At 45.2% G+C, this 26,636-nt stretch overlaps 1 protein-coding gene across 3 annotated transcripts; it reads left to right on the forward strand.

The window, feature by feature from the left end:
- The first annotated feature begins 35 nt into the window (after positions 1 to 35).
- YARS1 (tyrosyl-tRNA synthetase 1) lies at positions 36 to 26,256 on the forward strand. 3 transcript variants are annotated; one of them, XM_064589529.1, is made up of 13 exons: positions 36 to 257; positions 3,426 to 3,572; positions 3,714 to 3,889; positions 9,754 to 9,964; positions 13,948 to 14,028; positions 15,828 to 15,920; positions 17,736 to 17,871; positions 18,553 to 18,638; positions 21,314 to 21,449; positions 22,326 to 22,423; positions 23,276 to 23,469; positions 23,966 to 24,107; positions 25,372 to 26,256. In XM_064589529.1, exons 1-13 carry the CDS (start codon positions 93 to 95, stop codon positions 25,480 to 25,482), a joined length of 1,776 nt encoding a protein of 591 aa, XP_064445599.1. In that variant the 5' UTR covers positions 36 to 92; the 3' UTR covers positions 25,483 to 26,256. The 3 variants fall into 3 exon arrangements, with proteins under 3 accessions (XP_064445599.1, XP_045754134.1, XP_064445600.1); XM_045898178.3 differs by having other exon boundaries at positions 38 to 257; positions 9,754 to 9,883; XM_064589530.1 differs by having other exon boundaries at positions 118 to 257; positions 3,366 to 3,572.
- The last annotated feature ends 380 nt before the right edge of the window (positions 26,257 to 26,636 follow it).

Genomic DNA, 26,636 nt, shown 5'->3' on the forward strand with positions numbered 1-26,636 from the left:
GACCCGCTCGACTCTCAGTTGCTCCTGACTCTTTCCTGTCCGCTCTTAGGCTAAGGGTTCAGGCCGAGGAAGCCGAGCGACGAGCTCAGCTGATGCAACCTACCTGCGCCCTCGTGACAGTTCCCGGCACGCGGCGGCGGCGGCGACCGAGGAAGCGGCGCGGTGCCGGGCTGAGCGCGGGAGATAGGGGCGACGGAGTCATGGGGGACGCTCCGAGCCCTGAAGAGAAGCTGCACCTTATCACCCGGAACCTGCAGGTCGGGCCTCAGAGTTGGAAATGCGCTGTTGGGGACTGGGGGCTCGAGGTCTAGTGACCCTGAGCCTCACTACTGGGTCCTAAGTGTGTGGGGTCGGGGACTCCGCGCCGAGGCAGCCCAGAGAGACTACAGCCCTCGCTGCTGGTTGGTCGGTCGGCCAGTCAATCAAGCAGCAATTATCTGGGTCGCACAGAAATGACAGTGGGCCTCACCTCCTGTGTGCAGTTACCTTGTGTTGAGCCCAGCTTTGAATCCAGGACTCCCACCCCTCCCAGCCTATTATGTGCTAGGCGCGGTGCGAGGCACTGGGGATACGTCAGGGCCCTGCCGTCACAGGGCTTGTCTGGAGGGAATCAGACGTTAAGAATGACCCATAATTCAAAAACTTAGTTACAGTTTGAAACAAGTACTGTAAAGTACTATCCGTGGAGCTTTGGAAGGAATTTAGGGGAGAGAGCTGGGGGAGTGTCAGGGAAGGCTGAGGAAGTGACCTCTAAACTGCGCCTTGATGATGCAAATCACTTCACTCCACATCTGTTCCTGCTGTTTCCAGGAACTGCAGGAGTAGAAGTTAATCACAAGAAGAATGGGTTGGGGGGCATTTTAGGTAGAAGGAAGCCAGGTCCAGACCCAGAGGGGAGAAAGAACACTGGTTCAGAGAGAAGGCTGATTTGGCTGGAGTAGAGTGAACAAAGTGCAGATCAAACAATAAATATATATTGCTCATTTCCTTGCCTCCTTCAGGCCTATTGTCACATTATCGGGAAGGCCTTTCCTGACTACTTTATTTAAATAACAAACCCCCTCTCACCAGAATTGTCTCATCCCTTGTTCTAGCCTTTTTTCATTGTTGTTTCTCCATAGAACTTACCACCATCTGACATACTATGTATTTTACTTGTTTGTTGAGAAGGGATAGGCAGGGACCAGGTCATGAGGGCCTTGCATGTTGTGTTTAAAAGCAAAGTTTATTCTAAGAGCAGTGATAACATTGGTTGGGCCACAGCTTGGTTGTTTTTTTTTTTTTTTTTGATCTTTTTTTGAGATACAATTCACATACCAAAAAGTCCATCCTTTTAAAGTGTACATTCCGGTGGGTTTTAGTATAGTCACAAGATTGTATAATTAGCACCACTATCTCATTCCAGAACATTTTCATCACCAAAATAAAACCTGTACCCATTGGCAGTCACTGCCCATTTCCCCCCTCCTGGCAGCTCTAGGGAAACACTGATCTTCTTGCTGTCTTTAATTTGCCTATTCTGGACATTTCATATGAATGGAATCATGCGATATGTGGCTTTTTATGTCTCATTTCGTTCACTTAGCGTGTTTTCAAGGTTCATCCATGTTGTCATACCCATCAGAACTTTATTCCTTATTATGGCTGAAAAATATTCATGATTATATGGATATATCACATTTTGTTTCTCCATTCATCAGTTGGTGGACACTTGGGTTCTTTCCATTCATAACTTCATCTTAACCAGTAATTTTTGCATGCTTCCTCTTAGCCAGATTCTTTGTCCTAGTCTCTTTCCACAAAATAATGCTGGGTGGAGACAAAGGATACACAAAGCTAATGGCATTGACTCACTCAGGTTTTAAAGGGTAAGTGATATGACCTTTCTTTGGGTGGCAAGAACTCTCCCAAGTTCCAAATAGTCAGGCTTGGAGGGTGCAGGATCCAGCCGCCAGTGACCTTAAAACAGGATTTTAGTAAGTCCTGCTGATAGATGAGTAAAACCAGCAAAACAGTTTTTGTCTTTCATGGCTTCTAACTGCCTCCCCAACCATCACTTGGAAGAATCACTAAAATCTCTTTTATTAGCAGCATACTGACCTATTAGGATTTTTGTAATATTGTCTTCAGGCAAAAGGAAACCATTAAATAGTAAATAGGTGAATGAGTTAATCAAGTTTTGCGTTTTAGAGATTTCTCTGGCTGCCTTCTGGAACATGGACTAGGGGGAGCAAGAATAGATACAGGAGTCCTGTTAGAAGGCTATTACAGTAGTCCTGGTGTGATCTGATGTGGCCTATTGGCCTAGACTAGGATGGTGGTATGGAGGCAGAGAGAAGGAGGAGGATTTAGGAGCTTTGGGGTAACTTAGGCAACTTGATGAATGATAGTACCATTTACTGCACTGGGGTGAAACTATAAGTGAAAAAGATGGATGGGGAGCGAGGCGGGAAGGTGAGAGCACGAGGTTAATTTTGAACATGTTGAGTTTGAATTAACTGGGTTGATAACAAGTACACTGTCCCATATATGGATGTGAGCAGGAGATTTGATAGTTACTAGCTCATAAGTAGTAATTGAAGCATCTTAAAAGGGATCAGCTAGGGAAAATGTAGAGTAAGAAGAGAAGAGATAGGGCTGTAAGGATTGCTAATATTTAATGATTAGCAAGAAGAACAGCTGCAAAGAAATCTGAGCCAACAGCCAGAGAAGTAGGAGGAAAACTAAGAGAATAGAAAAGTGGAAGACCAAAAGAGGGGAGTGTTTCAGGGATGGAGTGAGGACTAAAAAAATTTTCATTGAGGGGCGCCTGGGTGGCTCAGTCGTTAAGCGTCTGCCTTCAGCTCAGGTCATGATCCCAGAGTCCTGGGATTGAGCCCCGCATCGGGCTCCCTGCTCCTTGGGAAGCCTGCTTCTCCCTCTCCCACTCCCCCTGCTTGTGTTCCCTCTCTCGCTGTGTCTCTCTCTGTCAAATAAATAAATAAAATCTTAAAAAAAAATTTTTTTTTCATTGAATTTAGCAACAATGGGAGTCATCCGTGATCTTAGCCAGAGCATTTTTAGTGGGGTGATGCTGTATGGAATTAAACTGGAATGGGAGATGAGGAATAAATACCAGAAGAAGAGACAACTATTTCAAGAAGTTGGTTCTGAAAGGAAGGAACATGAGTTAGAGTAGATGGAGGGGAGGATGCAAGTAGGGACATGTCCCATTCCCTAACATCAGTGGCATTTCACTGGAGTGGTACTAGCAACAGCACCAACTAAGGTTGGTTCTCACTGAGCCCTGAGAGTATGGTTGGACCTCCCTGCTCGCTCTGGGCTTAGACCCCCAGTGATACGTGCTTTTGTTTTCCTTGTCACAGGGTAAAGGATGAGCAAGGTGGGGCACCAGCATTAAACCAGCTCTTCTGCTTCCACAACAGGAGGTTCTGGGGGAAGAGAAGCTGAAGGAGATACTCAAGGAGCGGGAACTTAAAGTTTACTGGGGAACAGCAACCACAGGCAAGCCACATGTGGCTTACTTCGTGCCTATGTCTAAGATTGCGGACTTCCTGAAAGCAGGATGTGAGGTAAGAAGTAATGTTTTGTAAACCAAGCAGTTCCTTGGGGAGTGGCCAAAAGAGAGATTTAACAAGGGCAGGGCAGAGAGGTGGATTTGGAGGTACTTGGACAAAATTCAATTTTGTTGGTCCCTTATCTCTCATGTCCAGGTAACGATTCTGTTTGCGGACCTTCACGCATATCTGGATAACATGAAAGCTCCATGGGAACTTCTAGAACTCCGAACCAGCTACTATGAGAATGTGATCAAGGCAATGCTGGAGAGCATTGGTGTACCCTTGGAAAAGCTCAAGTTTGTCAAAGGCACTGATTACCAGCTTAGCAAGTAAGTTCTAGATTATCCACCCTCCTTGTGGCTCTCATGCTTCTACCTAATTACAGGTCTGAGTCCAGGCACTCTTTAAATTTGGATTAGAAGCCATTAAAAAATTTATACTCTTTGTCCTTTTTTTTTTTTTTAATGTTTTATTTATTTATTTGAGAGAGAGAATGAGATAGAGAGAGCATGAGAGGGGGGAGGGTCAGAGGGAGAAGCAGACCCCCCGCTGAGCAGGGAGCCCGATGTGGGACTCGATCCCGGGACTCCAGGATCATGACCTGAGCCGAAGGCAGTCGCTTAACCAACTGAGCCACCCAGGCGCCCTATACTCTTTGTCCTTTTAAGTCATCCATCAAAAATGTACTTAATGCCTATGTACTTCCCATTTTGCTGGAGATGTGAATGTAACCAAAACAAAGTCCTTGGCGTTGCAGAGCTCACAGCATATGGGAGAATGATGATCAACAATTCAGCTTCCGTTTTTCCTTCCAGCCTCAGCAAATAATGATTAAAGAAAGGTGAAAGAAAAATATTTCACTTGTTTCTCATCTCTCCAACAATTTTTTTTTGAAGATTTTATTTATTTATTTGACAGAGAGAGACAGCGAGAGAGGGAACACAGCAGGGGGAGTGGGAGAGGGAGAAGCAGGCTTCCTGCTGAGCAAGGAGCCTGATGTGGGCCTCTATCCCAGGACCCTGGGATCGTGACCCGAACCAAAGGCAGACGCCCAACAGACTGAGCCACCCAGGCAACCCTCCCCAACAATTTTTATTGCTTTATATCTTTATCGATTTTATTCATATTTTTAATATTAGCATAGATACGATTTTGTGTCCTAGTTTTTTTAACTTGAGTAATTTCCTAAGTAATTCCTCCATGCTGCCTCATAGTCCCCACATTTTTTTATTTTTAAAACCTCAGTTAAGCCATGTATCACTCCACTGGTCACTTTTGCATTTAAACCCTTAGAACAGCTTTTTAAGGTAAGCATTGGTGTGTCCTATTTCACAGATAAGGAAACAGATTCAACTGTAACTGTCTCAAGTTCATACTTGCTGTAAGTAGAAGAGCTAGGATGTGAACCCAGATCTCTTGCTTACAAGTTCATTTCTCTTTTTACTTCATTGATCATATTTTTTTTTTCTTTTAAAGATTTTATTTATTTGAGAGAAAGAGCGCACGAGTTGGGGGAGGAGCAAAGGGAGAGGGAGGACCAAGCAGACTGTGTTGAGAGCAGAGCCTGACACGGGATCGATCCCATGACCCCGAGATCATGACCTGAGCCAATACCAAGAGTTGGACACTTAACTGACTGAGCCACCCAGGCACCCCAATTGTAATTTTCTTTAGCATTCCTCACTGTTGGACATTTAGAGTTTGAAATAAGGCACATAGCGCCTGGGTGGCTCAGATGGTTAAGCGTCTGCCTTCGGCTCAGGTCATGATCCCAGGGTCCTGGGATTGAGTCCCGCATCGGGCTCCCTGCTCCTTGGGAGCCTGCTTCTCTCTCTCTCTCTCTGTCTCTCATGAATAAATAAATAAAAATCTAAAAAAAAAAAGATTGAAATAAGGCACATAACTTTCTTTTTTTTTTTTTAAAGATTTTTTTTTAATTTTTATTTATTTGAGACAGAGAGAATGAGAGAGGGAGCACATGAGAGGGGGGAGGGTCAGAGGCAGAAGCAGGCTCCCTGCCAAGCAGGGAGCCCGATGCAGGACTCGATCCAGGGACTCCAGGATCATGACCTGAGCCGAAGGCAGTCGCTTAACCAACTGAGCCACCCCAGCGCCCCAAGGCACATAACTTTCTTATATGTAAACAGATGTTTGAATCCTCGGCCTCAGTAGAGTCCCTACAATTTCATTTATTTTTACGTTTGTTCTACAGATATTTATGGAGCACTTATTAGATGGCAAGCACTGTTCTGGGTCCTGAGTATACAAAAATATACTAAAACAAAAATCCCCATCCTAATGGGGCTTACGTTTCAGCAAGGAAATACAGTCAAAGGAAACAAATGAAAAAGTAATGTATACAAACTGTGTCAGATGGTGATAGGTGCTACATAGCAGGCAGGCAGGAGAGAAAGTTCCTGGGGATTGGGGGGTTTCTATTTAAGTAGGGTGGCTAAAAAAGACCTCTATAATAAGAAGACATTAAACTGAGACCTGAAGAAGGTGAGGGAGTGAGTCATGCAAACAATGACTGAGTTCTTACTATATGTCAGACTCTGTTCTAGGTCCTAGGATTATAATAGTGAATGACTCAGGGAAGGCTTTTTTTCTCCCAGAATTGAACAGAATTTGGGGTTTGGGCAGATAGGATACATAAATAAAGCTACCTTGCTTCAAAGTCACTTGATCTTTTTGTATACGCAAAAGTGACTTCAAAGGAAGAAGGCTTTTTAAGTATATGCTTTCATGCACTCTTCTCTGTTCCCGACAACAGCAATGATAGACAAAAACATTAAAAAACCAGAGGACATAGCCAGATTCAAAGACATGCTAAACATCTCTGTGGTAAGAAAACAGAATTGAAATGCAAATTGGTGAGTTGGTCTGAAGTTACAGGTTTGCTGGGTTCTAGTCAAGAAGCGGACAGTGGGGACAAACCAGGCTTACTGCTTAAAGCCAGAGTATAAAGCAGGGCTTTTACCCTTTTCCCATTCCCATCCCTACCCCTCAAGGAAAGTAGAGCCAAGGAGTAGGGGCACTATTAGTCACCTGCCTGGGTCTTTAGGGACTTTTGTCAAGCTTCAGGCCTATGGAGACTCGACTGTATGCATACCAAGAATTAAACCAAGCTGACCACCATTTATGAGTGTTATATCCATGATATTACCTCAAAGACATAAGTTCTAACATGCCAAGGAGTAGCATCCATTTTTAGAAAGGAAGTGATTAAACAGAGAGAGGCAGGGATGAAACATATATACAGAAATAAAAAGAATCATTTAGAAATCTTGAAAATGTAAAAATCAGTCATTAAAGCTAAACCAAACCAAACCAAATCAAACCACAAAACCCCACAGGGGCACCAGGCTGGCTCAGTTGGAAGAGTTCACGACTCTTAATTTCAGGGTTGTGAGTTCAAGCCCCACGTTGGGTATAGAGATTATAAATAAATAAACTTTAAAACAAAACCCAAAAAACTCCACAAACCAGCCTTCAATAGAAGGCTTCAACTCTAGACTGAACAAAGTTGAAGAGAAAACTAGAGATTTGTGAGATAGTACTGAGATTCACCCAGAATGCAGCCCAGAGAGATGGACAGAAAAACTGTAAGTGTTTGAGATGTGGATGAGGACGTTTGCTTCCAGCAGTCTGGCACACTGGGTACTCTGACCAGCCTTACTACTGAAAACAACTAAAAATGCGGGGTAAAATATTTTTTAAACATCCTGAATGCTTCAGATCAGTCAATTGACAAATTAGTCAAGAATACTCAGTGGCCAGGGCGCCTGGGTGGCTCAGTTGGTTAAGCTACTGCCTTCGGCTCAGGTCATGATCCTGGAGTCCCGGGATCGAGTCCCGCATCGGGCTCCCTGCTCGGCAGGGAGTCTGCTTCTCCCTCTGACCCTCCCCCTCTCCTGCTCTTTGTCTCTCATTCTCTCTCTCTCAAATAAATAAATAAAATCTTAAAAAAAAAAAAAAAAAGAATACTCAGTGGCCAGAAATCAAACGAAAGTAGGAATATGAAGATATTTTATTTCAGGGGTGCCTGGCTGGCTCACTCAATAGAACATGCCCCTTTCGATCTCAGGGTTGTAAGTTCAAGCCCCACGTTGGGTGTAGAGGTTACTTAAAGATAAAATCTTAAAAAAAAAAAACAAGATACTGTATTTCAACTAATCTAAGATGTCATTAAAAATATGGCTGATTAGTCTCTAACGTGCCAGTGTTTAAAAGACTTACCTAGATTTTGAAGATATTAAATATTTTTTTAAATGCAAAAAGATGCATTTTGTAATCTGTAAAATACAATTCGTAGAACACTAAGACTACTAGTGCCTCAAGAGACCTCGTTGAACTATATGGGATTGAACTTTGGTTTCAGTGGCCTCACAGAGCACAGTGGGGAAAAAAAAAGAAAAAGCTAAGAAAATTGGAGTACTAGGCCAGGAGGTCCAATATTTGAATAATAAGTGTTATGGAAAAGGGAACAAAGAGTCAGAGGGAAGGAAATCATCAATGAAATAATTTATAGAACAGGTAAATGAGTGTCCAGAGTGAAAGGGCCCATCAAGTGCCTGGCACGCTGGATGAGAATAAACCCATGCTACAGTGCACTATCTTGAAATTTCACAACACTAAGGACAGAAAAAAAGGGGGGAAATATACTACAAACTTCCAAAGGGACAAAAGAAGTCACATAAAAATTTCAGGAATCACAATAGCTTTGCATTTCTCAAAAGAACACAGAGGGTGATGAAGCAAAGCCTTTAAACTTTTGGAGGAGGGGCACCTGGCTGGCTTGGCCTACTGATCTTGAGGTTGTAGGTTCAAGCCCCATGTTGGGTGTAGAGATTACCTAAAAATAAAATCTTTATTTATTTATTTATTTTTAAGATTTTATTTATTTATTTGACAGAGAGAGACACAGTGAGAGAGGGAACACAAGCAGGGGGAGTGGGAGAGGGAGAAGCTGGTTTCCCGCCAAGCAGGGAGCCCGATGCGGGGCTCGATCCCAGGACCCTGGGACCATGACCTGAGCCGAAGGCAGATGCTTAACGACTGAGCCACCCAGGTACCCCTTGACTCTGTAGTTTCTGACAAAGAATATAGGATATTAATCCTTGCCAGTTATGTGTTTTCAGTATTTTCTCCCAGTTGGTGGCTTGTCTTTTTACTTGATTTTACTTTTGATGTACCGAAGGTCTTAATTTTAACTTGAATTCATCAATCTTTTCTTGTGATTTGTGCTTTTGGTGTGTTTTATTGAATTTTCATTGCCCTGAGATTGGTTGATAGTCGTATATGTGTACGGTCTTTTCAATGTTTTATAGTTTGGCCTTTACAGTTAAATCTTTAATCTAGTTGGAATGGAGGGATCATTTTTTCCCCATATGGATAACTAATTGTCTTTGTACCACTTTTTCTTAAAAAGTTTATCCCTTCTCTGCTGATCTGCAATGCTGGCTCTGTCATAAATTAAGTTTCCATAGTTATGAGGATCTGTTTCTGAATTCTCTGTTCTGTATCAGTGGTTAATTCTCTATCCCCCTGCTATATAAATGACAAAGGATTTGCTATCCAGAATACTAAGGAACCCCCAAAAAAGAAAAAGAAAGTAGAAAAATGGGCTACTTGCATAGATACTTCACAGATGAGGATACATAAATGACCAATAAAAACATGAAAATAACTTTTTTTAGATAAAGATATTCAGATATTTTACTCTTACACTTGAATGGTAGTTCAGGTGGGCATAGGTTTTTAGGTTGCAAACTGTTTTCTGTCAAAATTTTATTTTTTCTTTTTAAGATTTTATTTTGGGGCGCCTGGGTGGCTGGTTAAGCATCTGCCTTGGGCTCAGGTCATGATCCTGGGGTCCTAGGATCAAGCCCCAAGTTGGGCTCTCTGCTCAGCGGGGCTCTCAGCCTGCTTCACCCTCTTCCCCTCTCATCCCCGCTCATGCTCTCGCTCTCTCTCAAATAAATAAATAAAATCTTAAAAAAAAAAAAAGGAAAGACATAAAAAGCAAGTGGTATTTTGTATAAGACAAAGAACCAGTCACATTTTAGAAGCTACCAGGCAGCAGAGGTCTTTTGGAATGTCTTAAGATTGGGAGAGTGAATTAATGTGCTTTAGGATCAGAGTGAGGCCTTGGCCCAGTCTCACAGCTGTCCCCACTTCCTTTCCTCTTCAGAGAGTACACACTAGATGTGTACAGACTCTCCTCCGTGGTCACACAGCACGATGCCAAGAAAGCTGGGGCTGAGGTGGTAAAGCAGGTGGAGCACCCTTTGCTGAGTGGTCTGCTGTACCCCGGATTACAGGTACTGGGAGGGATGGAGTTGCCCAAGGACCTTTTCTGCTCTGGTTCTAGCTACTGGTCACTCAGCCCCAGTGAAGCCCAGGTACTTGCTGTTCCTTCACTGTGCTGTAGGCCTTCCTTCCTGTCTCTCTCCCCTTCCCTTTGACTTCTTCAGCTGTAGGTCCTCCCCTATCTGTCTGCACTTTAAAACACTGCTCATCTCACACATCTTTTTTTTTAATTTACATTAGTTTATTTGCAGATAAACATTAGTTTATTTGCAGATCGTATATTTTTTTCTTTTTTTAAGTAAGCTCTAGGGGCACCTGGGTGGCTCAGTCGTTAAGCGTCTGCCTTCGGCTCAGGTCATGATCCCAGGGTCCTGGGATCGAGCCCCGCATCGGGCTCCCTGCTCCGCGGGAAGCCTGCTTCTCTCTCTTTCCCACTCCCCCTGCTTGTGTTCCCTCTCTCGCTGTGTCTCTCTCTGTCAAATAAATAAATAAAATCTTTAAGTAAGCTCTATGCCCAGTGTGGGGTTTAAACTCACAACCCTGAGATTAGGAGTCTCACCCTCCACTGACTGAGCCAGCCAGGTGCCCCCAGATTTCATATATATATATATTTTTTTTTTTAATAGGGAAATGCATTTTTTTCATCTTTATTGTATCATTTATCATTGAGGGGAGGATAGGAGGTTTTGTCTATTTATTCCATTATTTCTCTTTCTTAGAGAATCTCTGTGTTTTACTTATTTAGGTGAACTTTACATGAAAGATCTTAAAGAATACTTTTTTATTTTAAATGCTTGGGGAATTTACAGAGTTATTTTCCTGGATTGGTAATTTTTATATGTTTTCTTATAAAGTACATTTCAGTTAACAAATCTATTTACACAGGTATACATGGAAATTCACACCAGTTATTTATAGATCATACTGACAAACCACATTGTAAGTCTTCTATGCAAAGGTACAGTGGGTGTGACTATTGGCTGAAAATGGCCTGATGACTAGGCTTTTTACACATACATAGTAAATGGGTTTGTTTTTTCATGTCTGCAGAATATGCCAAACACACGGAGGCCAGTCCTCTCAGAGAATGCTTTGCAGTGTCACATATCCTCTTTATGTTGATTATGATCTCTTAAGTGAAGAAAATTTCAGAGTGATGTGTAAAAATAAATTTTAGGCGGGGCACCTGGGTGGTTCAGTCAGTTAAGCAGCCAGCTCTTGATTTCCATTCAGGTCATGATTTCAGGATTGTGAGATAAAGCCTTGCCTCAGGCTCCACGCTCAGTGGGGAGTCTGCTTGAGATTCTCTCTCTCCCTCTCCCCCCACCACATGCCATCTCTCTCTAAAATCTTTATTTATTTTTTAGGATTCTATTTATTTGACAGAGAGAGTGAGAGAGCACAATCAGGGGAAGCCTCAGGCAGAGGGAGAGGGAGAAGCAGGCTCCCCAGGACCCTAGGATCATGACCTGAGCCAGAGGCCCACACTTAACTGACTGAGCCACCCAGGCAGCCCATAAAATAAATAAATCTTTTTTTTTTTAAGATTTTATTTATTTATTTGACAGAGAGAGACACAGCGAGAGAGGGAACACAAGCAGGGGGAGTGGGAGAGGGAGAAGCCAAGCAGGGAGCCCGATGTAGGGCTCCATCCCAAGACCTGGGACCATGACCTAAGCCGAAGGCAGACAACGACTGAGCCACCCAGGCGCCCCATAAATAAATCTTTACAAAACAAAACAAAATAAAATAAATAAATTTTAGGCATGATCCTATTTTCTGTTAAATGAAGCACATCATATTTCATGTGTGTGCATTTATATGAGCAAGGAGAAAGAGAAAAATTCAAACCGACTTGTTAATATTGGTAACTAGCTCAGAAAGATAGGACAAAAATGGTATAGACTTAACTTTTTCTTTGTATGTATATATTTTTAGATTTTTTTTTTTTTAAAGATTTTATTTATTTATTTGACAGAGAGAGAGATAGTGAGAGCAGGAACACAAGCAGGGGGAGTGGGAGAGGGGGAAGCAGGCTTCCTGCCGAGCAGGGAGCCCGATGCGGGACTCGATCCCAGGACCCTGGGATCATGACCTGAGCCGAAGGCAGACGCTTAACGACTGAGCCACCCAGGCGCCCTATATTTTTAGATTTTTATTTATTTATTTATGTATTTGAGAGAAAGCAAGCACACATGCAAGTGGGAGGGTAGGGAGAGGGAGAGAGAATCCTCAAGCAGACTCCACACTGAGCTTGGAGCCCAACGAGGGCTCCATCTCACAACCCCGAGATCATGACCTGAGCTGAAAGCAAGAATCAGACACCTAACTGACTGAGCCACCCAGGCGCCCCTCTTCATGTATGTCTGTAACGTTTGATATGAGGGGTACCTTTGCTCCTCCTCCCGTTCGCATGCACTCTCTTCCTTGCTCTCAAATAAATAAATAAATAAATAAAATCTTAAAAAAAGATGTTTGGTAGAAGAATATCAAGCCTAACCTCATCACCTCCAAAAGAGCTTTCTACGGGTTAAGCCTGGACATGTTCTAGATCTGCCCTGCCCCCTGTGGTAGCCTCTCCTCTAGTCGTGGTCATGTGTGGCTATTAAAAATAATTAAAATTAAAATTCTTAGGTTTCAGTCACATTGGCTATATTTCAAGTGCTCACAAGCCACATGTAGCTAGTGGCTAATCTACTGAACAGCACAGACATAGAACATATTCATCATTCCAGAATATTATAGTGGACAGTGCTCTTCTAGATTATTCCAGCTTGCTCACCTTTCTCTTCCCCTCCTTCTTCCTCTTTCCTCCATTCAATTAGACGTGAAATCATACCAATTCTACTTTTAAAATCTCTTAAATGTGTTCTTGTTCTACATCCCTGCTGACCTGGTTCGGCATTGTTTCCTACCTGGCCTCTCACGCAGCCTCCTCGCTGTCTTCTTTGTCTCCAGTCCAAAGGGCTCTACTCCGTGCCCTGCCCTCTTACTGGTGTGATCTTTCTACAGTGTGGGCCAGGACGATGCTAGGCACCCTAGCGTGATGGTCAGGATCCTTACTTCTCTGATGCCATCACTAACCACTTCCTACATCCGTTGAAGTTTGTGCTTTTGCATACTGAATCACTAATTTCTCTAAACATTTCACACCTCTTTGCCATCTGACATCTGTTTCCTCTTCATGGTGAAAAACATCTATATATTCTTCAAAACCAGGGTCAGCCCACAGTCTGATTCCAGGAAGCCTTCAGTGCCACCTGTCTGACCAGCTAGAGAGAAGCATTTCTTTCTTTGTTCCTTAAATGAACATCTCAGGTAGCCCTTCAAACACTGCACTGAAATTAGCTGTTTACATGTCTCTCTTCTCAAAGCTGGGTAATTGGCTTCTTATAGGCCGAGTCTGGGTCCAATTCAACTCTGCATCCTCAGGGCTGGTACTAGGCCTGGCAGGTAGTAAGTGACAAAATCAGCTTAGTCTTGTCTTTTGTTTCTGAGCTCTCACAGCACGTTCTTCTTACGCCTTTTTTTTTTTTTTTAAGATTTTATTTATTTATTTGACAGAGGGAGAGAGTGCAAGAGAGGGATAAGCAAACTCCCTGCTGAGCAGGGAGCCCAATGTGGGGCTCCATCCCAGGACCCTGGGATCATGACCTGAGCGGAAGGCAGACACTTAACTGACTGAGCCACCCAGGCGCCCCTCTTATGCCATTATTTGACATTTGTCACAGGCTGCGTTATTCAGTGGGTACCTTTGACCCAACTCTGGTGTGTCTGCTCCTTCTTCCCTCCCTTCCCCATGGACTGTGAGCTTCCCAAAGGCAGAGGCTCTTACTTTTTCCCCCAAGACATCCACATGGAATTCTGTCCACCACAGGCACTCAGCTAATGTTTATGCTGTTCTTGAGGCCAAGAGGGAGGCTGGATGCTGCTTTATTTGCTTCCTGGCTCTACTTTCTGAAAAAAATGTAGTGGTTTTCAAAAGTTTCTGATTTCCCAGATCCATAGAGAAGAAATACAGTAGGAGTTTATGCTCATGTGGTTTTTTTTGTTTTTGTTTTTGTTTTCCACACAGGCCTTGGATGAAGAGTATTTGAAAGTAGATGCCCAGTTTGGAGGTGTTGATCAGAGAAAGATTTTTACCTTTGCAGAGAAGGTCAGTGTTCTCTTTCCTATCTTTTTTTCTTTTGTGCCTTAGGTATACAATTAAGGTTTATTGACTATGCCGGTCCCACCACTCATAACTATATTGTATGGCTGGGTATTGTTCTCCCTGTTTTGCAGACGAGAAAACTGACTGTCGAGAAAGAAAGTTGTCTATTATCACACAGTTAGTGACTAAGCAGCAGTTAGCCTCAGACCTGACTCAAAAGCCAGAAAGCTGCCCCCAGACCTGTTGGATTTGCTTCTTTCCTAATAACACAGTTTCTAGGGAAAGGGACCACCAGTCAACTACTGGTCTTTCCCAGAGCATTCAGTCCATATTGCTCTGGATCTTACATAAACCACTTATCCCTGAGATGAGGCTTAACAGGGCTTAAAGGAGGAAATCAGAGCAAACCCTTAATAGTTCTTTTTGGGGAAAGAACTTGAGTAAGTTGGAAAGGGCCATTGAGAAATGGTTGTTATTTTTGAAAGTTTCTCAAAACCTCATCTTGGCAAGGGTATGGAGAAAACACTTAGTGGAAATGTAAATTTCCGGGAGGGTAGTTTTCCCTGATAATTATACAAATTGGTGCTAAGGAAATAATTTTAAAAGTGCAACTCCAGTTACATATGAAAGTATTTATCACATTATCCATTTAAAGGTAAAATCTAGATACAGGGACGCCTCACTAGTTCAGTCGGTAGAGCATGCGACTCTTGATCTCAGGGTTGTGTGTTCAAGCCCCACATTGGGTATAGAGATTACTTAAAAATAAAATCTCTAAAAAAAAATCTAGAAATAAACTCACATCCAATGGCAAGGGATTATTATGTTATGATATGTGTTACGATAACTCCTTACAATGGAATATTATATAGTATTCTTTAAATACTTTAAATTTATTTAAAATTTATTAAATAAATTTTTTGGATGTATTTTTTATTAAGTTTCTAATTTTATTTCCAGTATAGTTAACATACAGTGTTCTATTAGTTTCAGGTGTGCAATATACTGGTTCACCAGTTCTGTACATTTCTCAGTGCTCATTACGCAAGTGCACTCCTTAATCCTTACCCCCTATTTCCCCCATCCCCTCACCCTCCTCCCCTCTGGTAACCATCAGTTTATTCTCTGTAGTTGAGTCCTGTTTCTTGGTTTTCTCTCTTTCCTTTTTTTTCCCCTTTGCTAGTTTGTTTTGTTTCTTAAATTCCACATATGAATGAAATCATATGGTATGGTATGGGAGCCTGCTTCTCCCTCTCCTTCTGCCTGCCACTCCCCCTGCATGTGCTCTCTCTCTCTGTCAAATAAATAAAATCTTTAAAAAAAAAAAAGAAAGAAAGAAAGAAGTCAGTCAGAGAAAGACAAATACCATATGATTTCACTCATGTGGAATCTAAGAAACAAAACAAATGAACAAAGGGGGAAAAAAAGAGAGAGAGGCAAACCAAGAAACAGACTCTTAACTGTAAAGAACAAACTGATGGTTACCCCAGGGGAGGTGGGTGGGGCACAGGGGAAGTAGGGGATGGGGATTAAGGAGTGTGCTTGTTGTCATGAGCACCGGGTGATGTATGGAAGTGTAGAATCACTAAATTCTACACCTGCAACTAATATTACAGTGTATGTTAACTAAAGTTTAAATAAAAACTTCAAAAAAAGAAAGAAAGAAAGGTTGTATATTCAGTAAAAGAGATTGGAAGAACTATATCAAACTGTTACGTTGCTGGCCAAGTTAGATGAGATTGGGGCACTGAGGAGCAGTTTATACTAACACGTGCTTTGTGTGTTTCTTTCTAACCCCTCAGTACCTCCCTGCACTTGGCTACTCAAAACGGGTCCATCTGATGAATCCTATGGTACCAGGATTAACTGGCAGTAAAATGAGCTCCTCAGAAGAGGTACGTTTTCCAGCTCTGACTTGAGTTTAGAAATCTTCAGCAAGAAATGAAGGGATTGAGGACTCAAAAGAAGAATCCCCTCGCTAACTAGAATTCTTGTAGATTTGAGTTCCAAGGACTCTGAAGTCATCCAATTAATTTCAGTGGTTCTTGAGTATTAAAGGACCCAGAAGCAGTCCTGATGGGATCCAGTCATAATCTTAACAATTTTACTGTGGCTGATAAAACACACTAGCAAAAGTAATTTCTTCATTCATAGAACTGTGGTAAGATTCAGCCTTGTTCATGAGGTTAATGAGGCTAGGGTTGCATTTCACCATATAGCATCTTGATTCTCAGGGTGATGTTTGATATAACTAATGTGATAAATACAGTATCTTTTAACAGTTAAAAATCCTGCTTAGGAAAAGTGCACTTTTGATCACTAAGGGTACAGAATGGAGGATGTAGTGGGACCCAAAGATGTGAAAGGTTGAGTTCTGGGTTCCCAAACACAGCTGAGCTTCAGAACCACCTAGGGAATTAAAAAAAGAGAGGAAAAAAAAAAGCATTGATTCGACTCTGTTCTTAGAGATTCTGATAAAGTGGTTCTGGCAACATCAGGAATCTGTATTTTCTTTCTTTCTTTTTTTTTTTTTATTAACATATAATGTATTGTTTGTTTCAGGGGTATAGGTCTGTGAGGAATCTGTATTTTCTTTCAAATTCCACTAGGTGATTCTGATTGAAGTCACATTTGGGTGTTCATCTAGTTCTTTAAATCTGACTTTTCAGTCTTTGATCAGAGACCAGTAAATATACACATGGAAACTGTTATTATTTTTAAAGGAATATATAAAATATTTGTTTTTCTCTGTGTTAAAATGCTCCAGGTATCAGTTATTTCTCTGACAGAATATCATATCACTCACCCTATTTAGTGACTTCACCGTATCTTAGCCCTGGAAATCAGTGTTAGCAGCCATTTCTGAACATGACTGCATCAGAATCACTCAGAGAGCTTTTTAAAAATGCAAATACCTGGCCCAACCTCAAGAGATTTTGATTCATCTCCTGGTAATTTACATTTTTTAAAGGCACCCCAGATGATTCATACATAGGCATACACAGACCAGAATTTGGTAACCACTGAACCCAAAGAACCATGAGCTTACTCACTCCAAAATAAGAAACAGTTCCTATTACCTAAAAAGGGAAAATGGCTCTAGATACTAGGCGGTACCTGATCTGGGGGGGTTGCCACGTAGCAAGCCGCTCACAACACTGTTCTGGGCAGTGACAATGAGTATGCCCTTTTCAGAAAATAGTTTTGGGCCTGGCAGTTTTGGGTAGCTTAGGCAAATAATCCTAGAGAAGGCAGAAACAAAAACAATAAAAACCTCTGCAAAGATATTCATTGTAATATCGTATATAATTTGTAAAAATTAGAACAATCTAACAGTTCAGAAATTATGTTGTCACTAATAATTGGGAATGTGATACAGCATACAAATTAGAGGCAAAGACTAGATAGCCCCTCAGAAATACTTACGATATAGTCTCAAGTGAAAAAGCAAAGGGTAGACATTTGTTCTCAAACTCTACAAGTTTGTAACGATTCTGTGTGTTATAGGCCTGGGAAGAACACAGGAAAATTGAAATTGTGGTTTTTGTCAGGTGGCAATATTGTGAGTGGTTCTTGACTCTGATTAATTCTGCTTTTGTTAAATTTGTTAATGTTTAAACCTCTGTTAAAAAAAAAATTAAAATACACAGATTAGTTGAGCATATCTCATTTCCCACCATAAGAGGTCCCTTCTCCTCCATGGCTTATAGGAGTCCAAGATTGATCTCCTTGACCGGAAGGAGGACGTGAAGAAAAAACTAAAAAAGGCCTTCTGTGAGCCAGGGAATGTGGAGAACAATGGAGTTCTGTCTTTCATCAAGCATGTCCTCTTTCCCCTCAAGTCCGGTAAGATATTCGATTGCTTCTCAGAGGCCAGGCGGAAGGAGCAAAACTAGTACTAGGATCATTCTTGTGGTTGGTCAGAAGTCTTCCTTTAGAGATGGGCTTCCCTGATTCTGTGCTCTGACTTCTCATATACCGGGGTACACTTGCACTAGGGATGTCATTTCGTTGCCCATGAGATTGTCACCAGGTTGGGTTCTAAGTGGGGTGTCAGGGTGGGTGGGTGTTGTAGAAATGAGGGCGGGCACAGGCATGCCAAATTAGAGCAATGAGAAAGAAATGTAAGGCATGATCCTTCCCCTTGAGTGTGGATGCCAGCTGGGTTTCTAGCTCATCTGATTTAAGATAAATGCCATATAATAAAGTTTAAAATATAACAGAGGGGCGCTGGGTGGCTCAGTCATTAAGCGTCTGCCTTCGGCTCAGGTCATGATACCAGGGTCCTGGGATCGAGCCCTGCGTCGGGCTCCCTGCTTAGCGGGAAGCCTGCTTCTCCCTCTCCCACTCCCCCTGCTTGTGTTCCCTCTCTTGCTGTGTCTGTCTGTCAAATAAATAAATAAAATCTTTAAAAATAAATAAATAAAATATAAAACAGAAACTACAAACATCTGTACCATTTGAGCTAGGAATGCTGACTCTGCCATTATCAATGACTTTGTTGGCATGGATCCTTTTGTCTTACAGAGTTTGTGATCCTTCGAGATGAGAAATGGGGTGGAAACAAAACCTATACCGCTTACTTGGACCTGGAAAAGGACTTTGCTGATGAGGTAATGCCAAAGGAGGAGTAATCCCCACCGAATTCCTTCTGACAGACCTCTCCTTCTTGGCCTAGCCAGAAGTTTCTGCTTGATGATCTCCAGGGCCATGTATTGTGGGTAATGGCTTAATGAGGGTTCAGGTGGTTCACGGGTTAGGCAAGCAGATGGCAGCTGAAGTATTGGTGTCCTAATCACCCTGCAAAGGATTTAACCTGGAATGAAGAACCAAACCCAGCAAGATGAAGCATTTCAGGGAGAGGGGCAAAGTCAAGGTTCAAAAAAGAAACACCTCAGAAAGGACAGCATAGAGGATCCTGCTGATCTCAACAGACAGCTTAAGAGAAGAATTACTAGGTGCCTGTGAGTTAGGCACCATGGTAGGGGCTGGCATTACAGAGGATTAAGTCCTCATGAAGCTCGTGGTCTGGAAGGAGAGGCGGACGTGTAAACAAGTATCATTGCTGTGTGGCTATATGATGATGATGTATACACGGTCCAGAGATCAAAGAGGAGGAAGTCATTACCTGGCTGGCTGGCAAAGCTTTGCAGAGGGGACAACATCCAAACAGAGGGAATAAATTGTGCACAGACATGGGCAGATGAAATAGCACAGTATGGAATCGCAAGTGGTTTGGTCTGACATGAGTCTAAAAGGTGAGGCGGAGCGTTGTGGGCGAGCTAGGCCAGGCCAGGTCATAGTGAAGATGTGGTAGTGGTGGGTATGGGGAAGGAAATGGGGGCTTTTGATTGACTCTGACTTTGGGTTAAATCAGCAGTGTGATTGGGCTGTCAGAATGTTCATGAAGTCTTGCTATGTAAGGCATCAGAAATGTGGAGTCTGGAACCAGGGAGCCGATAGTCCATTCATTTCTCCACCGTTGTGAGTACATTTGGGCTTGTTCGTTCAGCCCTGGACTCAAACTTTATGAGGTTTATTGGACAGTCTGGGCTGTGTTGATGGGGAGAGGAAGGGGGCTGTGATAAGGAACAGACCCAAGCCCATGTCACAGAAGCACAGTTGAAAGAACTGGGGATGTTTGCCTGGGAATCAGGCCTGCGTTCAGTCCTCCTCAGATACCTGACAGACTCTCGCGGGGGAGGGGTTGGATTTCTTCCTGTGGCCCCAGAGGGCTAAGCCAGGTGTGCGCGGGTGGGGCCCGCAGTGGGGCGTGTTCAGGTTCAACATCAGGGAGAGCCGCGCAGTGACCTTGGTTGGATGGCAGCGGGCGGGCTGCCTCACTTGCCCTTTCGCCCCCATCGCTGAGGTGTTCGGGCAGAGGCCAGAAGTCCACTGCAGGCAACCTGGTGTGAGGGTTTGAACGTCACATAGCGGAAAAGTCTCCACGACCTCTGAGCTCTGCGGCCCGTAAGGCCCGTTTTTTGGACGTTTCGCAGCCGTCGCTCTGAACCCCTCTATCTGCAGTCTGAGGCAGGCCACGGGACCCACACGGCACTCCTCAGCCCCGTGAACAGCCGAGGTTGGAATAACGAGAAGGATAGAAGAAACGCGTCTGAATTAGAGCCTGGAGCAGCACTAGGCAAGGGCACGTTCTGTGACTGCGGACACGTTCCGGACGGGCCGTGTCGGCGGCTGCTGCCGGCCGCGTGCGGTCAGCCCCTCCGTGCGCGCCGTGCAACTGAGGAACCGGACCGCGCTTTACACTTAAGTGGCCACACGGGGCTAGCGGCTACCGTGCTGGACAGAGCAGGTCTAAAGCTTTTCTACTATTGAAAATTAAACATTCCTAAGGAGATGAAAGAATATCAGAAACAAAAATGGAGGCGTTGTTGTATTACAGGTATTCACAGCTAAGAGATAACCCCTCAGAACACCTAGCAGAGCCTTGCAGGGGCCAGATTTGGGATGTGAAAGTACTAGTCACAGGACACAGGAAGAGAAATTGAATTGCTGAGCTCCTGCCACGTACTAGCCTCGCTCACCATATTCACCCACATTATGTGATTGAATCCTCATTCTGACTCTGAAGTATAGGCATTGTCTCCAGTTCTTAAGTAAAGCATCCCAAACTTAGAGGGGTTAAGGGCCTGGTCCGGGTCACACAGCTAGCTGGGACTCTAACCCCGGTCTGTCAAACTGCAATGCCCTTGCTCTTTCTTCTCGCTCACTCAGCTCCCCGCCAGGCTGTCTCCTCAGGTTGCCTCTGTGAGTGTTTCTCTGCCTGTAAATGGACCCTGGTTCATGCCACTACTTGAAGCATGAATGGAGGGACTAGAAGAATTTGATTAATAAAAACATTCAGCCTCCAAAAAAAAACTTCAGCCTCTAAAATCCCTCAAGTTATTGCAGCTCAGGTCATGATCTCAGGGTCATAAGATGGAGCCCCGCATTGGGCTCCACGCTGGGCATGGAGCCTGCTTAAGATTCCCTCTCTCCTTCTCCCTCTGCCCCCCACCCCTGCGTGCACTCTCTCTCTCTCAAATAAATAAGTAAATAAGATAAAATCCCTCAAGTTAGTATGGAATTCAGAGTCAAAAGACCTAAATCTCAGACAAGAAAAATAATCTTTCTGAACCAATGTCCCCCTCTTGGCTTTGTCAGCTTGACAGGGCTGTTCTGAGGATCAACAGCCTACACTTTACACACACGTTATCTTTAGTAGACTCAGACGTGCCGTGCCCCACTCCGGTGCCTCCTTTCACCGGGCCTTTGTACACTTCCACAGGTTGTACACCCTGGAGACCTGAAGAATTCTGTTGAGGTCGCCCTGAACAAGTTGCTGGATCCTATCCGGGAAAAGTTTAATACTCCTGCACTGAAGAAATTGACCAGCGCTGCCTACCCAGAGCCCTCCAAGCAGAGTAAGGCCAGCCAGGGAGGAGCAGGGCCATGGGCTGCATGACATCGTCAGGACAGAGAGCCTGTCGGTGGGCTTCAGAAAAGGCTCTGTCTTAAATCGAGAGCCCGAGAAGCCAGGGGATCTGAAGTGCAAGAATATCCTACCCCGTCAACTCCTGGAATGGAACTTGCGTCATCTTGATTTAGGTTTAGGCGATACTGTGATTACATCCTGTTGTCCCCAGCCTACTGGTGTGAGACATGCACTGTGATCCTTGACTAAATCTTTCAATTAAGAGAGCAGTTGGGTTAGACCATGAGGGTAACACAGCTACTCAGGCAGAGCCTGCACAGCTCCTTAGGGAAGCTCGTCTTGAGCTTCGCCTAATTCCTTTCCATATGCCTCTGACTGCCTCTTAGTTGGCCATCCACTTATCCATGACGCTGAGATATTAATATGGATGGTTTTGTGTGACCTTCCCCGACTCAATAAATGTATGTGGAGAGCACGAATAGAAACAGCTAAACATAGCAAAGCTACTACTGTTGTCCCCCCCCCTTCCCTCCCCACCAGCTAATAACTGAGGGAGAGAATAGATGAAAATCTGGCATGTCACTTCTCAAAGGTTGCTGCTCCTGTTTTAAAGAAGATATAACTAGGGGCACGTGGCTGGCTCATTCGGTAGAGCCTACAACTCTTGAGCTCAGGGTCATGAGTTTGAGTCCCATATTAGGCGTAGAGATGACTTTAAAAAGAAAAAAGAAGATATAACTAAAGGGGTAGATTCTGGGGATTCCGCACGATACCCTGCTAGTGTCCCCAGTGGGTGGTGTCAGCAGTTGACCTATCATGGCGAAGGAGGAGAGTTCTGATCCCCTGGGGTTCTTCTCATTCACAGAGCCATTTGCCAAAGGCCCTGCCAAGAATTCAGAACCAGAGGAGGTCATCCCGTCCCGGCTGGATATCCGTGTGGGCAAAGTCATTAGTGTGGACAAGGTACTCGTTTTTCACCACATCCCAGAGAGGCAGATAGGGGTCACGTTTGTCTGTTTCCATCTGGAGGAAACCTGGCCTGGGAAGGGAAGTAACATCCCTGAGGTCATATTGCAAGTCAGAACACAGGTGCCTAATCCCAGGTGTCAGGCTTTTCCCTTCGCTGCCTCTGAACCTTACGCCACCAGACAGCCGGGAACTCAGGGTGGGGGGAGGATATTAGTCAGAGGGAGCCTGCTCATTAGTTAAATCCGGTCCCATAGATTCCTCTGGTCTCTACCAGCTCAGCTGGACTTAGCTACAGGCCTTATCTCGGATCAGCCACTGTGTCGCCCTGTCCCATCCTACCCACCCACCCCTGAAAATGGGGAAGCGAGAGGGACTTCCTTTTTCCCAGAGACGGAAGGTTATGTAACCAGTGACCTGGGACCATTGTTGTGGACTTTTTTTTCTCTCCCGGCATTGTTTTTCACTGCATAGACCCTACTACGAAACAACTTTGAGGTTAGCTGCTGGTGCTCTTCGACATGACGAGGCCAGCCCTGCCCTCCCCCCGACCTCCGGGCTGGTGCAGCGCGTGGCCATAATGATAGCCACCCAGACCCGTCCGGGCCTCTTGACCTCTGGGGGAGACTCCTTGCCCCGCCTTTTACTGACAGCCTGCCTCTTGGCAGACAGTAAAATGTACCCTCCCGGCCCATTCTGTCTGCTGTCTGGGGCCTGGAAAGAGTTTGCTCCAGAGGGCCCCCTAGGAGCCTATGCTGGGGAGTAGGATGCCCGCTCCGGCAGTCCGAGGGCTCGCCGGGCCCCGTCCGTGATCCGTTGCTTTGTGGTACTAACCTCTCTTGCCGGCAGCACCCCGACGCAGACAGCCTGTATGTGGAGAAGGTTGATGTGGGGGAGGCCGAGCCGCGGACTGTGGTGAGCGGCCTGGTGCAGTTTGTGCCCAAGGAGGAGCTGCAGGACCGGCTGGTGGTGGTGCTGTGCAATCTGAAACCCCAGAAGATGAGAGGCGTCGAGTCCCAAGGCATGCTTCTGTGCGCTTCTACGTGAGTGAGAACTGGGGGCGGGGCCGGGGCAGGGGGATCGGCCCACGGGATGCCCTGCCACGAGCCGGGTGGAAACCCTAAGGACACTGTCCAAAAGATGGTACATGAAGGAATTAGTTGTTGGGCAAGTACTGTGAAGGAAGCACTTTACCTAAAGGTAGTTTTATTAAGACAGAAATTGAAGGCTCCGAGCAGTATGCACATGCCCGAGTCTCTCTACCAGTAGGAGATGGAGCCAGGAGTCAAACCTAATTCTCACTGGCCGTTCGGGCCTTGCTGTCTCTGTTATGTCCTACTCCTCCCCTGAAAGCCCAGAGTTTGGTATCTCTCCCGACAGAGGGTTTCAGGGTAGCCATAGTCAACCCAACCATGGTAACATCCAGAAACATGATGCAGCACTGAGGGCCCCTCCGTAAAGGTCCTGATGCCTTGGCTTCCACGGCAGCTGCAGGCAGGCCACAGCCTCATTCTTTCCTCGTCCTGTGTGTCTTCTCAGAGAGGGGGTAGACCGCAAGGTTGAGCCTCTGGACCCTCCTGCAGGCTCTGCTCCCGGTGAGCGAGTGTTCGTGAAGGGCTATGAGAAGGGCCAACCAGATGAAGAGCTCAAGCCCAAGAAGAAAGTCTTTGAGAAGTTGCAGGTAAGTAGCTGGCCATGCCTCGTCCCCTCTCTTGCCTGGGCTGCCTGGACTGGGTCCCCAGACTGCTGTGTTACTGGGTCCACCACTGCCCTCCCCCTCCCACCCACCCACCCCCTCCCTCCCTCCCCAGGCCTTCCTGCCTCTCTAAGCCCCTCCGTTCCTTAGTCCACACCTTTCCAGAGGAGGTGCCTGCAGAACATGGGAGCCCTCGCACATACTGAGCACGGACAGACTATTTAAGGCACTGTGTGAGGGACTCAGACATTTCCTCTTCTGATCTTCAGTCCACGATCGGAGGATTGTCCCTATTTTATCTGGCAGGACACCTGCCAAGGCCACAAAGGGTCACCAGAAGCCATGGAGCCAGGACCCCCTCTCCCACCACCAACCCGCTCTGGTCTTAGAGCCCTCATTCTCCGTCTGCCCTCTGGGGCGTGGACTCACACACAGCCCGTCCCCATGGCCCCTGAATGCATTCTTCCCTTCAGCAGGTACTGAGCCCCTGATACGCATGTCAGCCACCGTTCTAGGTGCTCGGGCTGCATCAGGAACAAAGCAGCAACCGTTCACTCTCTTCATGGAGCTAACGGGACACATGTGACCTTCCCTAGTTAATCCCGCATTTCGTTGCTCAGCCAGAGTGTGTCTGGGGGGCATAGAGTCATCCTGCATGTGGTGGGCAGGTTTTACCCACTCCCTTCTTTCCTACTTTCCCAGGCTGCTTTTTTGAATCACTTATTTTTCTTGCTATAAAATAAATTTCCAATATAGAAATGTCCAAAGTATAGGGAACATGAAGAAAACAAAATACCCATAGTCCTGCCACCTAGAGTTCCTGGGAAATAGCATTAGTGATTCTTTCTTTGTGGACTTTTTCAATGCAAGGAGATAATGTATTTACAGTTTGAGTCCCACCATATGTTTATTTTTTTTATTTAACTTGATGCCAGAAAAACGTGCCCGTCTTTTTAAATACCGAGAGGGGGGATCTGACTGCATAGTGTTGAATCATAATTACTGTAATGTAACAAAATTATATAGCCTTTTAAACATTGAAGTTGTTCTCAGGTTTCCACTATTCGTACGCTCCAGCGGATGTCTTGCTACATAGTTCTTTGCACTTACTCGTGACTGTTTTCCTAAACTAGATGCCTCGGATGAGCTGGCTTGCCGGGAGGGAAGAGAGGCACATGAGACCGTGGGGAAGGGCTGTCCTCAAGCTGCTCTCACCGCCACATTCACGGCTTCTCTTTATTTTGTGCAGGTTGACTTTAAAACCTCTGAGGACTGCATCGCACAGTGGAAGCAAACCGACTTCATGACCAAGCTGGGGTGCATCTCCTGTAAATCGCTGAAAGGGGGGAACATCAGCTAGCTATCCTGGCATCCTGCTCCCTCCTCCCATCCCGAGTCATCTGCTGTCTCAGTTTGCTCCGTCCTTCACCCATTTACCCATCTCCCCATCTCCCAGGACACCAAAGCAGGAAGTTGGGGACTTTATTAGGGGTGGAACTCAGTAAGCGGCAGCTCAGCCTCCCCAGAATCCAGAACCATCCTGTCGGGGCTGCTGGGCTACTACAGAGCCGCTGACTGCCCGCCCCCGCCCCGCCCCGCCCCCGGGTAGTAACGAGGGTGGGGCGGCAGCAGGGAGCCCAGCTCTACCTTCTCCCCCTGGCAGCTGACTGGAGAAATCTGGTTGCAATAGGACTCCTAGAAAAGGTTTATGCCACAGCCCTTCTAATTGGAAGAATATTGGTTCCCATGTTTTCCTAGAGTTCTCCCAGCAGCTGTGCCTCTGTCTGGGATCTGGTGCCTGAACTGAGCTAATTACAGCCTTTCCCCAACAGGAAATTGTGGGATTCGAAAAGGAAAGGGAGGGGAAAACAGAGAACCTAGTGGTCTACCAAGTGGTGGGCAGCTTTCCCCAGTGCCTGCCAACCCTGAGGCCCAGGCCCGGGGCTCCTGCCGTTTCTTTCCCTTGATCCTGCGGGGTTGGGACATTCCCTAAACCAGCTGTGTGTTAATATCAGAAGTAAGGCCGATGGCAGAGCCTGAATCTTTCTTCAGAGAGGGTGGGGTACTTCTCCATAAGGCATCTTGATCAGAATCACTGTCACTGTCAAGAATTCAAATAAACTGAACAAGAGTGTCTGGATGGGGCCTGTGAGCCGGACCATCTCAGGAGGGAGGAACACAAGTGTGGAGCAGCTGCAGGGCCCCTCACCCAGCCCAGGCTGCTTGTATCTTGGACTTTTGACCCTGTAATGCGGCGGGGGGCGGCACTGGATGGATCAGAGACACTTCGACTTTTCCTTTGGCCGTAAACGCAGAAGAGGCCAGGGGTGCCTGAGTGGCTCAGTGGGTTAAGCGCCAGACTTGATTTCGGCTCAGGTCATGATCTCAGGGTGAGATCAAGCCCTGTGTTGGGCTCCACGATGGGTGCGGAGCCTGCTTAAGATTCTAGCAAAAAAAAAAAAGGGTGGGCAGAAGACACCCACTTCGGGGTCCAGTGCTTACAGCAGGCAGAAA

The sequence above is a fragment of the Mirounga angustirostris genome, unplaced genomic scaffold, assembly GCF_029215605.1.
Source record: "Mirounga angustirostris isolate CCGP_5_RB_7025 unplaced genomic scaffold, mMirAng1.0.hap1 SCAF_4, whole genome shotgun sequence".
In the NCBI taxonomy this organism is placed as follows: domain Eukaryota; kingdom Metazoa; phylum Chordata; class Mammalia; order Carnivora; family Phocidae; genus Mirounga; species Mirounga angustirostris.